Source organism: Mesoplodon densirostris, chromosome 6 (assembly GCF_025265405.1).
Source record: "Mesoplodon densirostris isolate mMesDen1 chromosome 6, mMesDen1 primary haplotype, whole genome shotgun sequence".
NCBI lineage: Eukaryota > Metazoa > Chordata > Mammalia > Artiodactyla > Ziphiidae > Mesoplodon > Mesoplodon densirostris.
Window position 1 is genome coordinate 84,089,472 of NC_082666.1, and position 16,620 is coordinate 84,106,091.

Sequence of the window (16,620 nt, forward strand, 5' to 3'; positions counted from 1 at the left end):
TCTAAGGGAACAAACTTACAGAGGCATTGTGATTAATTAGATGAGGGTTGCAAACTTAGTACCATAACTGAATACTTAAAACAAGGCCTTAAGAACACAAAGGCTTGGAGTAGTGACTTCCTCATACATGTCGGAGTTATGTCTTAGAACAGGGGTCCCCAACCCTGCCCCCCAGCCATGGCCTGGTAGGAACCGGGCCGCACAGCAGGAGGTGAGGGGCGGGCGAGCCAGCGCAGCTTCATCTGCCGCTCCCCATTGCTCCCTCCCTGTCGCTCACATTACCTCCGAAACCACCCCACCCCACCCCACCCCCAACCCTGTCCCTGGAAAAATCGTCTTCCATGAAACCGGACCCTGGTACCAAAACGGTTGGGGACCACTGTCTTAGAAGATAATCCCTTAAAACACTGTATGGCTTCAACAGGAACTTCGGGTTTTCTTCCGCCCCCAGCTATTGCCCTCAGACAAACTTTCTTACTCCCTGATGATATCTTCTATGCAGGTTTTTGTTCTTTCTCTTAATCAAGGAGCTAAGTGAATAGCAGTTGCCACTTTAGGAAAACAATGCTTTTGCCCCAATGACCCCTGGGTTCCCTTAACTACAAATCTACAGGAAAAGTGCAAACAGTTCCCAGAAGTCAGAACCAAAGCAAGAATGCTCAGAATGCAAGAGCTAGATAGTTAATGATGTGAATGTTTTACATCTGTCTACATATCTGCTGAGGGATTATTTTTTTTCAGGATTCTTCTAGGCGTCTATGTACTTGGTTTGAATTTACTTGGTGGCCCTTCTCTAGCACATGCAATTAATTTGTCTTTTTAAGATAATAAAATAGCAGATGCCTATCAGAATGGTTACGCAGCCCGTAGAACAGCCCAAACAAAATCACTGATTGAGCAAGATGGCTCATAATTTCCACACAGGAAGATGAAGCTCCAAACAGAACACCACCTGAGTAGCCTTCCATGAACAGGCTGGCCAAGTTCAGAGAAAATGTGAATGGTGAGATTGTTTCCTGTCTGGTTGACTCTATCACAAGAGCCCTTTATGGACAGCTCTGTGTCCTGGGGTTCACACCGCTAAGCTGAACAGCGGATTCTTCATTACTTCCGGTGGCTAGGGGGACCGTGTAATTTCTCTTCCAAAATGGAATATGGCTGAGCGAAAGGGAGCATTGTGACTAATTATGCCAGGGCAGCAGTGAGCAAACCGGAAAATCGGGTCATTGCTCTGTTCTGGGAGAGGCCTAACTTGGGCTGCCAAAGGGAGAGGTGAGCTGTGGGAGGGGCTGCACCCCGGGGGTTTTCCTCTCAGACACGCCAGGTGTTGTGAGGCAGGAGGACCCCAAAGAATGGTTTAACGGGATACCAAGCGGAAAGGGACCGAGGGGAGGACATAGATAGCTGGGGCTTATGGAGGAAAGAGAGCTGACCTGTGTGTAAGAGAGCACGTCTGGAAGGGGGGTGGAGGCACACGGGAAGCAGATGAGGGCGGGGCAGTTCAGTCACCTGTGCAAAGACATCTACTTCAAAGCATTTCAAAGCTCATGACACGCAGGGCTCGAAGTGTCCCCGACAGCTCTCCCGGATGCAGTTACCATCCTCAGACCACAGTGGAACCCCGTTCTCCACTACATTTTAATTTTTGATAGCTTATTAGTAATAAGACTGAGAATCGTCTCCAGGGTAAGGGCAGGACTCAGCAATGCCTCTCTGTACAGCCAAAGGCCTTCTAAGCAGGCTTCACTTTGGGTCGTGTAAACACAACCCGAGCCATGGGTTCGTGGCTAGGACTCCTTGCCTTTTTCAGCAGGCCATGCGTTTCACTGACTTGTGGATGCCAAAATTCTCTTTCTTAAGAGTAAATTAGTTTGTGCGTTTGTGCATGCTGTTAGAGAAGCCAATATCTGAATACAAATGGGGAGGGGGAAGGATGGATATGCTGACACAGTGCTCAGCAAACGCTTTCTATAAAGAGAGTCAGTGTTTCAGGCTCGGTGGGCCCGTGGTCTATGGCGATTACGCCACTCTGCTGCTGTAGTACGAAAGTAGCTGCAGAGTCTGTAAACAAATTTGTGTGGCCGTGTTTCAGTAAAACTTTATTTATGGGGACTGAAATTTGAATAGTTTTCATGTGTCATGAAATATTAAAAACATTTTTTTTCTCAGCCCAAAGTGTGAAAACCATTCTTGACTCGAAGGCCATAGGGCAACAGGTAGGGGCGCTGGGTTTACAAACCCCTCGCTCTGCTAGAGGCCCACCCACGGGTTCTAAACCACATTGGTGTTTTAAAGGGCATATGAAGACTTATAAAGGACTATTTTGCAAATGATAGTACAGACTCATGTTTAATTTGAAACCTGTGATTAGAGTGTGTTAAAGCAGATTACTTTTTATAATGCATGTGAGAGAGAAATTCAGATAACTGAATGTTACCAAATAAATTTCTGAGTGGGCCACCTTACATAGAACCCTTGGCACTTAAAGTGTAACTAAGTTTAAGTTAAGCTAAGACCTAAGTTTATGGCTTGAAGCACAGACAGCTATCAGAAATGGGGACACTGATCCTTAAGTTTCTCAACGTGGAGGCTGGAGAAATGATTTTGTAAAAAGACCAATTCACAAAAAACATGATGCCCAATTTGATAACTAAAATAAAATTGATGTGAATTAGAAAGCCTGGCTTCCTTTAGAGACGTTAGAAGAGACGATTCACGTGGACAAGAACCAAGTGGGCACTTAGCTGATGTGGTGTCACACCTGTGTCTACTTTATGGCTGTCTTAAGCAAGCTTAGGATTTTAAAGGTAGAGTTATGTGGGGACCACTTTCCTAGGGACTGTTGAGCCCTGTGTATTTTAAACCTGAAATGATCACCAAGGAGAAATCCAGCTAATCTATGGAAACAAATCCACTCACAATGAATAGTGGACTGATGTTATCTTAGTGGTCAACACCAGTCTAAGAGACGAAATACCACTGCACCAAGGGTTAATGAAATATTGAAATGGAAGGTCCTACTTTCTTGCTGAGGTTCAACTAAAATCTTGGAGGCACATAACTGGCAAAATAGGAAAATACACACAATTTCATAAAACATGTTAAGAGCAAACAAGTTCCCTTACTGTTTTTCCCCTTAGAAATTTAGAATGGCACCAGGTAGTGCAAAGTGGGAAAAAAGTACCATCAGCCCTGTCTCTTCCAGGTAGATATGTTTCAACAGAACCACGAAGCAGAAAAGCATCCTCTTCTTCCAGCCATGGCCAACTAGGGCTTTTCTTTTAGCTTCAGATTAATACTTTGGAAAAAAAGAAAAAAAGAAAAGAAATGAGAAACATGAGAAACTGAATAGAAACAGTAATGATTTGAGGAGGGCTGTGCTTGCTTTTTTTCCTCAAAGGACTTACTGAAAAGAAATCATGCATGCTTCTTATACTAGACAAATCTGGTAAAACACAATCTTCCCTAGTTGCCAAGGCTCTCTTTAACATATGGAATCTGTTCACTTTTACCAAACTTTCTGGAAGCATTTTACGCCTTCCAAACGACCTAGGGGGCAAAAGGCTTGTGTGCAGGCTCCCTTTTAAGTGGATTACGATAAGGAATATTATTGCATTTTGGAAATCCACCTATTTTTTAGTAAATGGCCTTTCCTTGTGGGGCAAAAAAAATGGTCTGCTTGAAATAAGGAACATCTGACAAGCGCTAAATACCAAGAGGTAAACAGTAAAACAACAATGGCAGAACCCCTCCAATATTTTTTTTAAAAAAATTTGCATTATAAAAGAAACACATGTTTGTTTGTTTGTTTTTTTTGAAAAATACAGAAAACTATGAAGAAAAATAAAATTTAAAAGTCACCTCTTGGGCCACCATCCAAAGAAAACCACTGTTGACCTTTTTTCATGCATAGCACCTTTGATTCCTCCCCCCAGATGTTTTGTCTTGGAGTTTTAAAAATTTTGTTAAATTCATCAAGAGTATGTTTCTAACATGTGAAAAGTTATAAACTTGCTACCGTATGTATGACCTTGGAAACGTGAGGCTAAATGAAAGAAGCCAGACCCAAAGCCCATGTGCCATGTGACTGCATTGACAGGAAGCACCAAGAGGCAGATGTAGTCAGGAAGTCGGTTGGTGATTGTCAGGGACTTGGGGTCAGGGGAAATGGAGAGTGATGGGGTTACTTTCTGAGGTGAGGAAAATGTTCTAAAATTGATCGTGGCGTTGGTTGTACAACTCAGTGACAATGCTGAGCCGCTGAACTGTGCAGTTTAAATGGGTGAATTCTATCTCAGTAAAGCTGTTATTTAAAAAGCACAAGTCAAAACCACAATGAGATGCCACCTCACACCCACCGGGATGGCTATTATCGAAAAAACACAAAACAACAGTGTTGGAGGAAAGGGAACCCTTGTGCACTGCTGGTGGGAATGTAAATTACTGCAGCCATTATGGGAGACAGTATGGAGGTTCCTCAAAAAATTAAAAATAGGACTATCATATGACTCAACAATCCCACTTCTAGGTATATATCCAAAATAATTAAAAACAGGGACTCAAACATATCTTTACACCCATGTTCACAGCAGCATCGCTCACAATAGCTAGAAGGTGGAAGCCACCCAAGTGTCCATCGATGGATGAATGGATAACAAAATGTGGTCTATACATACAATGAATAGTAAGAAGGAAGGAAACTGACAGTTGCTACAACATGGATGAACCTTGAGGACATTAAGCCAAATGAAATAAACCAGTCACAGAAAGATAAATATCCTGTGATTCCACTTATATGAGGGCCTTAGAGCAGTCAAATTCAGACAGAAAGTAGAAGGGGGGTGGGGGGTTGGGAGCTGTGGTTTAATGGGGATGGATTTTTAGTTTTGCAAGACGAAAAAGTTCTGGAGATCGGTTGCCTGACAACGTGAATGTACTTAACATTACTGAACTGTACACTTAAAAATGGTTAAGACACTATTCAGTATATTTTGTGTTAGGTCTATCTTACCATAATTTAGAAAAAACTGATAAACCGAGGGGGGCTAGCATTACTGTGGCCCACACGTCCCTCCCCGCAGGTAGAGGCCACCTCGCTCCTGAATCGTCTGTCATTTCCGTGACGGCACGTGCTTGGTTCTGTGTGCTTCTGAACCGTGTGTGTGAGGTGTCCATGGGTGTGAGGCACTCTCTTTCCCCTCCAGGTGACACGTGAGGGACTTGCCGGCTGTGACTCCACTGCTTTCACTCTGACCCTCCAAAATTTTCTAAAGTCAAAGGATTTGCCTGAAAAGGGCGCCAACGACTTTAATGAGATGGATTCTTATATCCTAAGAAAAGCTTGTTGTAAAGAATGTCTGTTGAGTCTGGTAACCATAAGTTTGTTTTCTGTCTGTGGGTCTATTTCTGTTTTGTATATAAGTTCATTTGTATTGGGTTTTTTTTTTTTTTTGATTCCACATATAAGTGATATCACATGACATTTGTCCTCTGTCTGGCTTACTTCACTTAGTATGATCATCTCCAGGTCAGGGGAAAAGAATCTGAAAAAGAATATATATATACCAGACATATATATGTATACTGAATCACTGCTGTACACCTGAAAGTGACACAACATTGTAAATCAACTACACTTCAATTTTTTAAAAAGATGGAAAAAAAAAAAAAGAATGTCCACTGAGTTCCCAAATATCTAGGGAATAAGCCTAAAATGGCTTCAGGCCACTTGTGCCTCTCTTCCACCTCATGTGAACATATCACAACTTCCTGGCACCTACCAAAGAAGAGGGCTACAGCCAGTGAACACTCAGAGGAAGAACTTCCACCATGAGAAAAGAAAAACGCTTTGTTTGAAACAGGCAGTTTGGGAAGTATGTGCGGATTTTGCTTAGGTCTGCCCTCCCTCCCGAGCCTTAACTCTGTATCTTGCAAAGGTTACTGTGCTTTGCTGGTGGAATCTGCAGCAGCTGAGCCCTGTTTATTCTCGCAGCTCTGCAAATAAAGCCAACCCACCCAGTTTACAGTAGTTAAGGTATCCTTCCTTTGAAATACCCTCAGCAATTCTACCACTTCTTAGCTCTGGGGCCTTGGCCTAGTTACCTATCTTCTCTAAGTCTCCATTTCTGTATCTGTAAAGCAGAACAATCGTACCTCTCTCACGGCTTGCTAAGGATTAAGTCTAAAGTGTTTTCAATTGCACATAATGAGCACACAGTAAATGTCTACTATTAGTAGCAGTAATATTCGTACTAGTAGTAGAGTAGCAGTAGTAGCTCTGTGTCTTGCTGAAATGGGAAAATCATCTCTCTGCTTACAATAACCTTGTCTCCTTTGGGAGTTTTCAAACCCAGCCATGCTGTCAGGAGAGGCCAGGTTGTCATGGATATTAATCTCTATTTTATGCCCTCAAGTATCTGACTTGTCTTCTTACCAGCAGAGTTTTACCATGGAGGTGTCTTCTTTTTATCCACTCTGACCCCTTCGATCTTTTAGATTAGATCTTTTTCTAATATGCACTTTCAAAAAGACAGATGCTCCTTGACTTGTTTTTGCTTCAAAAATGGACTTCCAGCTGCAGTTATTCCCAAAAGAATGTATTAAGTTTGATTGATGATTGGATTTTTATTCTTATTCATATGGTGGTAGCTCAGTTTCTTTCGCAGACCAAGAAAATATTTATTACATTTGGGGAACAACATCTGAAAAGTGTGAATGTGGGTCAGAGCACTGGAAATCATCTTGAAAAGTTTAAAGGGCACGGCCACTTTGTTTCATCACCTAGGGACCTGATAAAAATCTGAAAACACCACACCATTTTGAAACACCTCATTTTTCATACTGACTTCTTTGTAAACCTTTTAGGGTTTAATTTAACCCTTCAGTTTTTGGTAAACAAGAAGCTGAAAAGTTGAAATTTAATAACCCAGTTTATGGAAGGAGCAAGAGGTAGTCAAAAGTGGATGATTTTTAAGTTAATACAGGAAACCACACTGAAGATTAATTTCCGAGATAACAGTTGTGTTGTGAAGCTAATGAAGCTATGGATGATGCTACTAATTTAAGTCTCCCCACATGATTCTCCTGGATCATGTACACTTTTTATGTGTGTAAGAATATAAAAAGTCATGTTGCAGGTTTTAGGGGATGAATGAATAAATAAAATCCAAACCTGAGAGTGAGGGAGACAAGCACCTGGGGCTACTTTTAAAAATAGTATGCTTTTCGGAAAAAACTTACTTTTAATCAAACTTGAAATATGAAAGGAGTATTCCTCATTGAGCAGATGGGCTTCACTTTCTAGAACTAATTTTCCAGTGAGACACAGTAGCTTTCTGCTAATTTCCTGTAGGCTAGTTTGGCTTCTAAGGTGTGTTAAACGAAGTTTCTTACAAAGCATCTGACAATATTGTTTAATGATAAAAGGAGACTCTCATGTTTGCTGTAGGAAGAGCAGGGATTTGGGCTTAACCTTCCCTTCTCTCTCTGAGGAAAATGAGAGGCCATTACAGTATCAGCACACATCACGTTTTATTCTTGGCCTTAACTGAGCTCCTTGGAAGAGCCTTTGCCTATTTTGCAGTTTATCCATTTAATACTAGCTAGAGAAGGTGTAAAATGCTTCCACTCAGGAACCAGAAGGTAAACGAAGCCTGGTATTCTGATACTAAAGAAAGCCAGAAACCCAGGGCTGGAAGTCAGCAGAAAAAACTCGCGGCCACTCTGGCCCTCATCCCGTTTCACATCCTCCACACTGCCTGGTAAAGAAGAGCTTAGGAAAGAGAGGGCTGAAGAAAGCGGAAGCCCGGAGAGGAGTATTTTCTAAGAAGTGGGAAGTAACATTAACAATTTGCAGCATCCCCCCGCCCCCATGCCCAGCCCTGGGATGAACCCCAACAGAAGCAGTGTCTTGCCCTCTCCCCAGCCCAGACAGCCCTTTATACAGATGAGGAGCAAAACACACAAGGCAGGCAAAGGAGTGGGTAAGCCCGCAGATGCAGCAGCTGTAGGCTAGTGAGGGACATCCGTCCGCGCAGCTCGTTAACTGTGGGCACAGGACTCTGCTCTAGGGGGCGCTGTTTTGTTGAGGGAGGGATGATTTGCACAAAGGATTAGATGGACTATAAGGGCCTATGGTTTTGTTTATTTTGACGAATTTTCGCGTGGCAGTTTGCTTAAAGCAGTTGCTGTCTTCATCTCAAAAAAGGTGGGACCAGTGTAGCCTTCAGAAAAGTAGCTGCTCGATTTCAAAGGTCTCTTTTACAGCGTTTGTTCTTTGTGTACTTTTCAGTAAAGACCTTCTCTTTCAAGTTTTTGTGTATAAACTTCCTTAAACTGTAAGGTCACCATGGCAACTGCAGTGTAATAAGTGCACTGGGATTTTCCAGTTTCCCTTCAGACCTCCTCCAGGGAAAGGAGGTCACAAGAGAACAAAATGTGACAATAGCAGATATATTTAAATATGATCTTTGCTCCTCCTTCTGGATTCCTGTGAAGAAGGACAAGGTTAAATTCTCCACAACTCAAACCCAATTAGGAGCCCCCGATTGGATGGCCAGTTTCCCTGAGAGCATGATGGTGACCACAGTTTATTCCCTGAAACTGACCAGGACAATAGCAAAATCTGTTTGTCTTAGGCGACAAATTTTGTGCTCCCCGGTGTTCTGTTAGATCAGAGGTTGAATACCCATTCCAGCATTAAGACCACCTCTCTCTGACTTCAGAACCACTGGCTCTGAAACTGCCCTGCAACGGCTCCAGTCCCAGCTCTGGGCCATTCTTACAGCTGTACAAATTGGACTGGCCAGCTAATCTCTCTATGCTGCTCTTTCCTTATCTACAAAACGCACCTCATTGGCTTATTCTGAGGATAAAAATCAGATAGTGTGCATGCAGGTTTTTACATAGAACCTGGCACGTGGTAAGAACCCAGTACATGCTCAATTTTTATTTCTCACAGGATGAGACTAGATGGACTAGATCATTTCTAAAGTTCCATCCGGACTCAACTGCCTCTTGAATTTTCGAAACAAGGACGTTTTCTCTCCCATCCACCAAAATAAGTTCAAATGGAAGTCCCTACTTTCACTAATTAAAATATGAATGATGTAATTCAGAAAGCAGAGTTGCATTCCTCTTGCCCAGATGCTTTTACATCTGGCTCAAATACTCATTTTCTCCTCACTTTTGGACTGGAAAAATAGAATGCCAGATGAAGGCTTAGGTTGTCCTTAAGTCATCTAATGGTGATCATGAATGAGATGGTGTTAAGCTGGCACATTTCTCTTTAAGTTTCTAAATTCAGGAATAGAGAACATGAAAGCTGAACATCTAAACGGCGTTTACCCAATCCTCAATGTATTTTGTCTTTCAGAGCCCAGCCATACAACATAATAAGTAACCACACAGTTGTTATTGATGGTGAATTCTTACTCCTTCTCCATAGAAGACATTTCTGGGTCATCATTGTAAAGGCAGCTAGTTCTGAGTGCAAGGAGAGGGGAAAAAAAGGAAGCAGTAAACATTTTCTCCACTGTTACCACTTTGTAAACATGACAGATTTGGCCTTTTTAAACTGTTTAGTGTGGTCCCATTGCTACTACTGAACACATCTACACCTGAACAGATGATGAGATTAAGCTCTGATTCTTTTACCATCAGTTTTGAAATATAGTAATTGCTCCTGATACAGAAACATAAAAGGAAGATTGAGAACTCCAAACACCTCCAGCAGTCTCTTCTGTCCTTGGTTTGTGTGTGTGTGTGTGTTTGTTTGTTTTTTCTTCCTGACTTTTCAGTCTATTTTATTCAGGGAACATTATATTGCAAATTTTTATTTGTAAGCCAAATAATGTAATATTTTAGACACAAAGGGCAATCCCTCTCAAGCAGCCTGATATTATTTACATAGGAACACAGTTAACTTTCAGTTTTCACAACAACGAAGATTTTCCAAGACACTAAAAGAATGCCAGTTTCAGCTTTCTTTGGTGTTGTTACAGAAAAATACCTTACAGCTGATCTGTATTCAGGTCAAACAAGTGAGTCCTAACATTAACCTAAACTGATTGTGTCCAGAAAGAAAAATGTAACCATATAAAATAAGGAAACTTTTATTATGGTGTATGAATGTGTTTATGCTGTCTTGTGTAATATTAGCTGCTTTTGATATTCCATGTGATTCCTCTGTTAGCCAATTTCAAATTTGCTTTAATTTCCTATTAATACTTAACACCTCAACTGTTACCTGTTCCCCCTGGTAAATATTTTATTGTTGGCAAACAAACGCTATTTAAAGAGATGCTGTGATCCTTTTTACATGCGAGAGTTCCTTCTGTAATGTGAATAATTTCACAAGCCAGGGTATCTGTCTGCACATCAGAGGTTCGGTTATTAATGTTAGGTATTTTGTTGAAAATGGCAGAAGGCTGGCTCCCTGAGAAGGGCAGAGGGCTTTTTGCCCCTCTCCAGCTACCTTCTCGCTGGTGGTGGTATTTTTACGGCGGATACCTGGCAACTCTAGTGAACAAGGACAGTCAGGCAAGTGTTGACTGTTCTAGAAAAACCTAGTAAAGCTGCAGTGGAATCAAGGCAGGGCAGTCTTCCAAACCTAGCTTTTCTGCTTTTTAACTTTGCGTAATCCTTCCAAAGCAAACAGCAATTTGCAGTTCACGTATTACTGTCACTCCAGAGGCGACAGACGGATTCTTCACCGTTTTCAAAATAAGAACGGCTCTATAGATACAACTTATCCTTTGAAAGTATTTTCTTTCCTATATAAAACTAAAGGTTTAAGGAAAAAATAAGGCAGGCTGAGGAAATTGCCTTCTGAAAGTCAATTAGAGGTGGAGGTGGTATGTGTGTGTATGTCTATGTGGGGAGAGGGTGAGTGTTTAAAAACACTAGTGGGACTAAAGACAGATAGGCTTTGTTCCCTGACAGGGTATGTGTTTGCTTTTGTTAGAACCAGCCTGAAGAATTCTAGTTAAGGTCGTGTGGAAAGTCAGGGGGCATCTGTTCGTGAAAGGAACCCGGTTTTTCTGGCTTCTAGAAGCTAACCATAGATCTGCAGTGATTTATGTTTTCTGAACCTCAAATCATCCTCTACAGTCTGTCCAAGGGTTGGGGGACCACTTCAGAGGCTGAAAGGTAGTCAAGAAGAGGTAGCTTAGCATGCCAGAACGGAAGGATTCTGAGGGAATTCAATCATCGGTGGGGTCAACAGAGTAAAATTCTTTCTCCTTCCACGTTTTCAGATGTGCAGATATATCTCATTGCCTCCTCTCTGTAGTGTCACCATCAGAAGAAGTAGGATCAATTGGAGGAGAATTTAGACAGGCGGCTTACTCACTGAATCCAAAGCAAGGGCATAGATCTCCTGGGACAAATCTCATTATTTTTATTCAGCCATTTACTTTAAGACAGTGATTCTCAAAGCAAGGTACTGGCAGCATTAACATTACTGGGGACTTGTTGGAAATACAGATTCTCAGGCCTGCCGACTCAGCAACTTTTGAGGGCGAGGCCCAGGACACTTGTGTTTTAACAAGTGCTCTAGGTGATTCTGGCGCACAGTTAAGATTGAGAACCCCTGCCCCACAGCAATGATCTTAGTCTTACACACATTCACCAACTCATGCAGCAGAAATTTACTGAGCATCTAGTATGTACTAGGCATGAGCTTGGTGCTTCCTTTAGGAAGGAGATCAAGACATCTCAGGGCCACCCAAGACCATTTAGATATCGGGGGAGAGGGTCTGTGGCAGTAGATTAGTCAACAAAATGAAGAATTTGAGAGAAAAAAAGAGAAAGCTACACAACTAAACCCAAAATGATAAATGTTTTCCTATGGTAGCTAAGCAGGAAGAGTAGAAATATGGAGGGAAGATATCTATTGAAGGAGGCAAGATTTTATGGTAATGATAGCACATGACTAGGACTCTGTAGTGGGTTTGGCTGGAAAATTATTGATGCTCTTTCCTCATCTTTTGTCTTGAAAACAGTTCAGTTTCATAAATACGTTATCCTAAAAAAATGAATACGAAAGGGAAACTAATTGCTAGCTCTCTTTGTAGGGAAAGCTCATGACACAGTGCAATTTGAGCAAAGATAACTGCTGAAGGGGTCCATTACACCAGCTTTCGGTTCCTTGATTCCTAATATCTTCCTTCTTTCCACAACTTCTTGTTTTCAACAGTTGAGTTAGAGACTAAGAAGACTCTGTTAGAGTAAATATTTGTGTAATTTTGAGTATTGTTAGTCTAAATGGGTGTCAGTTACCTTGAAAGAAAACTAGATAGGAATGTTTAACAGTAAACTACTCTAATGCTAAACTTTCTAAAGCAAAAAAACTTCCTTGAGTTTTTAAACCCAAAAGATCCACACTATAGGCAAATAATTCTACAGATTACCTGCTATAAAAATGTGCTGTAGGAAAAAATATCTAAATGGATTGTTTTCATGAGGAATTGGCATTTACACCTACGCAGGTAAAGCTTCACTAATTTAGATCTTACTTAGAATTTGTAGCTGTTTGGACATTGTCCAGGCTTTCTGCTTTTGCAATATATTAAAACAGGAACGGGTTATAAAAATTAACAGTGTAAGCAACATTTGAAATGGAGAAGCTTAATACAGCAAATATTCTTGTCTGGATTTCACATAAAGTGTCAGAAAAATTATCTGTGACCGGGAAATAAGAAAAGGAAATTACTGGGTGTTCTTTAAAAGCAGTGCTGAGTTGACTTTCTATTGATCTTACAACTAGAGGCAGATGTTAACTTGTAGATTTTTATTGAGCAGAGATGCAAATAATTTCTGTCCAGTGGAAAAGATAACCCTAAGGTTACAGTTTATTGCCCTGTTGAACATTAATCAGTTTTATATCTAAAACAATATTTTTATCCTAATGTTCCTTTATAAACTGCCTATAGATATCTAGCTTTCCAAATGCTCTTTGAACTGGTTTTAACAGCTTACTGGTTCCTTCATTAAATAATTAGTTGAATAAAATCATTGGCATGTATTCATTTTATATTTGCATTAAAGTTATGATTTTGCTGTTTTGAAAACTATAATAATAGTGAGCAATAATTTTTTTATTCATCCAAATAGCTCAGAAGCTGTTAGTTAAACTGTATTTGCCAGTCACTAAATAAGGTGTTTTTAAAAAATCTTGGGAATTCATGAATTTGGTTCTAAAAAACTATTGCAAAATTCAACTTGCCATCATTTTTCTGCATTAGTATGAATTGGTGAGGTTTATTGCCTCAATATAGCCAAGCGATCATCTGGATGTTATACTATATGTGGCAGTACCTGTGATGTGTTTCTTTTGCTGTCGTGCCTAAAATTGCATGTATATTTTTAAAAGAAATTGAACAACAGTAACAAGATGACCAAGATAACCAAGATCATGGGGGGGGGCAAATAGATTGTAGTACAAATAACAGAAATTACATCTATCATGGAACAAAGGAAACTTTTAAAGGGCAGCATTATTGTCAGGATGCAAGAATAAAACACCAGGCATGCAGGTTCTCCCAATTCATTCCTGAAATGCAAGCCAACATCACTGCCAGCTGCTGAATGGAAACCAAGTCTTACTTAGCTGCTTCTGATGCTTCCCTCAGTTCTTCATCCAGTCTGCATGAGCAAAAATTAGCAGTGTAGAAAAGAAACAGAAAAGAAGCAAGCAGAGCGTGAGAAGAGTCACCCAGCAAAGCAGAGCCAGACATAAGTGGAGCGTATGTGCTTTTAAAAACCAACCTTTGGAGCACTGAGACACATTCCTTCAGTTAAATATGATGTTTTAAGAACTCCAATTCAACGTTTATGTACGTTTCTTTTGCAAAGTCCTTCATAAAGATGATAGGTATAAACGTTGCAAGAAAATTGGCAACATGCTGGCTGAATAAAGCTGGAAACAGCCATAGCAGTTGTTGGGGACAGTTAAAGTTAGCTTGCAGCCTGGGCCAAGTCAGGGACGTATCTGGTTTAGTAGGTTTCAGTTGCAAATTAGGTTGACCTCAACAGCTTTCTTTACACACAAGACAAAGACCGGAAATGATATACTACAAGGGACTGATACGAGGACCTCTTGCTCTGATAGCGTGTTGAGGTCACCCACAAGTAAGACACTGGTGTACACACACAGAGGACCCAGCGTGAACTGTAGATCAGGAGAGTTTTACCTCACACTTCTCTTATAAGATCTCTCTTCATCGTACCTTACAGGATAAAAAATGAATGCAGTGAGGAAAACGAGCAGACAGATGGAAAAAAATGACAGGTCAGTGTTTTACACAACAGTCAAAACATGAGAGGAAAAGCCTACCCAAAGAGTAATCAAATTGCCTTTGGGGAGAAATCTTATTTTTATTAGATATAGTCAATGATTTCGAATTTATGATTATATACAGCCAATCCTCATGACTTGCAGATTCCGTGTTTGCAAATTCGCCTACTTGCTAAACCATAGTTGCAACCTCTAAGGCAGTACTTACGGCACTCTCATGGTCACTTGTGGATGTTCACAGAGTGACCAGAAATTTGAGTCACCTGACCTGTGGGTTCCCAGCTGATGTGGAACTAGGCGAGGCTCTGCCTTCTCGTCTCAGCTCTTTTGCTGCAAACAAGTAGGCTTTTGACAGTCTCTGAAGTGTCATGTTTTTCTCATTTTTGTGCTTTTTGCTGGCGATCTCTTTCTTTATTAAAAATTTTCCCCAAACATTGTGCTTAAATACCATCTAGTATTCCTAAGCACAGGGGGCTATGATGTGCCTTAGAGAAGGATATATGTGTGTTAGATAAGCTTTACTCAGGCACAAGTTCCAGTGCTGTTGGCCCTGAGTTCAATGTTAGTGAATCAACAGTACAGGTCAAATAAAGTATCTTTAAACAGAAACGCAATAAAACAAGGTTATATATTAATCGGTAAATGAAAATGCTGTGACTGAGTACTCACAGAAACTCAGCCCTGTATTCCCCCTAGAAACAACGGTTCAGTACTTTATTCAAATCTTGTAAGAACATCACTGCCACAAATAATAAGAATCGCCTGTAATCAGTGATTATAAATCTGATTCCAGATTGGGCTCGTTTTTCTTTCATTTAAGCCCTTTGATGACAGGCTCCATCCCAGCTGAATATTGGTCTTGGGATTGGATGAGATCAGACCCTCTGAATGCTATTGTGTAATGGGAAGGAGCCATGGCTTGTTATCAATTTGAAAATGGCATAATATGAAAATGAGGCAATGAGGGTCAGTCACAGAAATGAGAGAAAGGACATCCAGAGGAGATGGATTACAAAAGACAGGAGAGATCAATCATGGACACATGGGGAGGGCGTGCATGGTTGTACATTTCTTCCTCCAGAAGAAACTCTTTTCCAAATGAAGCCCTTCCTCCCAAAGAAACTTTTCCCAAATGGAGCCCTTGAAAGCTGACATGTGTAGATGAATGAAAAAAGCTCCTCTGGCATGTTTAACTTCTCAAAAACGAAACTTCCCCGTATAACTAGCAAGTCTCTAAAAGCAACGCAATTACAGTAAATAACATTCTGGATTGCCAACTTTGTGCCAGGCTTCCTCAGTGCTTTATGTACATTGTTCTCATTCAGTCCTCAGGACCTTTCCATTGCTCCTTACTTTCTCATTTTAAAGATGCTGAAGCTGAGACTCAGAGGTGGTTTTTTTTTTTAAATTATTTATTTTATTTTTGGCTGTGTTGGGTCTTCGTTGCTGCACAGAGGTGCTCTCTAGTTGCAGTGAGCTGGGGCTACTCTTCGTTGAGGTGTGTGGGCTTCTCATTGCAGTGGCTTCTCTTGTTGCGGAGCACGGCCTCTAGGTGCACAGGCTTCAGTAGTTGTGTCTCGTGGGCTCTAGAGTGCAGGCTCCGTAGTTGTGGCGCACGGGCTCAGTTTCTCCACGGCATGTGGGATCTTCCCGGACCAGGGCTCGAACCCGTGTCCCCTGCATTGGCAGGCGGATTCTTAACCACTGTGCCTGACTCAGGGTTTTAAATAGGTTTCTTGAAGTCTCAGAGAGGCAGGTGGGAAGGTTCAAACCTAATGCTAAGCCTCCAAAGCCCACTCTCTTCTCTTTTTCCACTTGCCACATCACGGAAGCACTGCCATATTTACCTAGAAAATGTCCAGTGCTCATTTCCACTTGACGAGGGAAGGTCCTTGTCATCTTTTGCAAAGGGAGACAGCATTATAGGAGGTGGGTGCTCCAGTACGTTTGCATTTAAAGACTAGGAGTGGGTTTTGGAGATGGGGGTCCCTTTTTTGAGGCAGCGGGCTAGAGCTAGAAGGTGTGCTGGTTTCGGGACTCTGTGAAGCTAGTGAGGATTAAAGCCACCATTAGGAGCTTATGAACACTCTGCTTGATTCAGCTGAGCTAACTGGCAGTTCTCCACCCAGTCGGTATCCTCTGTTCTTACCTGATATCGGGATGCCGGAAAACCAAACGCAGCTGCTTCTGAGCTTTGACTTTAGATGGTTTTTTAAGGGAGGTAAAGAAATCTGCTAGAAAAGGGCGTGGGCATTGTGGTGCCAGGCTGACCTGGATTAGAATTCTAGTTCCATCTCTTCCTTGTTCCTACTTATACTTTGCGT

The 16,620-nt window shown here is 41.4% G+C and overlaps 1 protein-coding gene across 3 annotated transcripts in view; it reads right to left on the bottom strand.

The window, feature by feature from the left end:
* Positions 1-296: 296 nt before the first annotated feature.
* PRUNE2 (prune homolog 2 with BCH domain) overlaps positions 297-16,620 on the bottom strand; it is a 280,715-nt gene continuing 264,391 nt past the window's right edge. The window contains exons 17-19 of one of the 3 annotated variants that reach the window (XM_060102340.1): positions 14,193-14,228; positions 9,433-9,483; positions 297-3,298 (exon numbers count right to left, since the gene is read on the bottom strand). In XM_060102340.1, the coding sequence (XP_059958323.1) occupies positions 3,268-3,298; positions 9,433-9,483; positions 14,193-14,228 (118 nt within the window). In that variant the 3' untranslated portion in view covers positions 297-3,267. The remainder of the gene's footprint in view (positions 3,299-9,432; positions 9,484-14,192; positions 14,229-16,620) is intronic. The other 2 variants (XM_060102341.1, XM_060102342.1) reach the window with 2 other exon arrangements.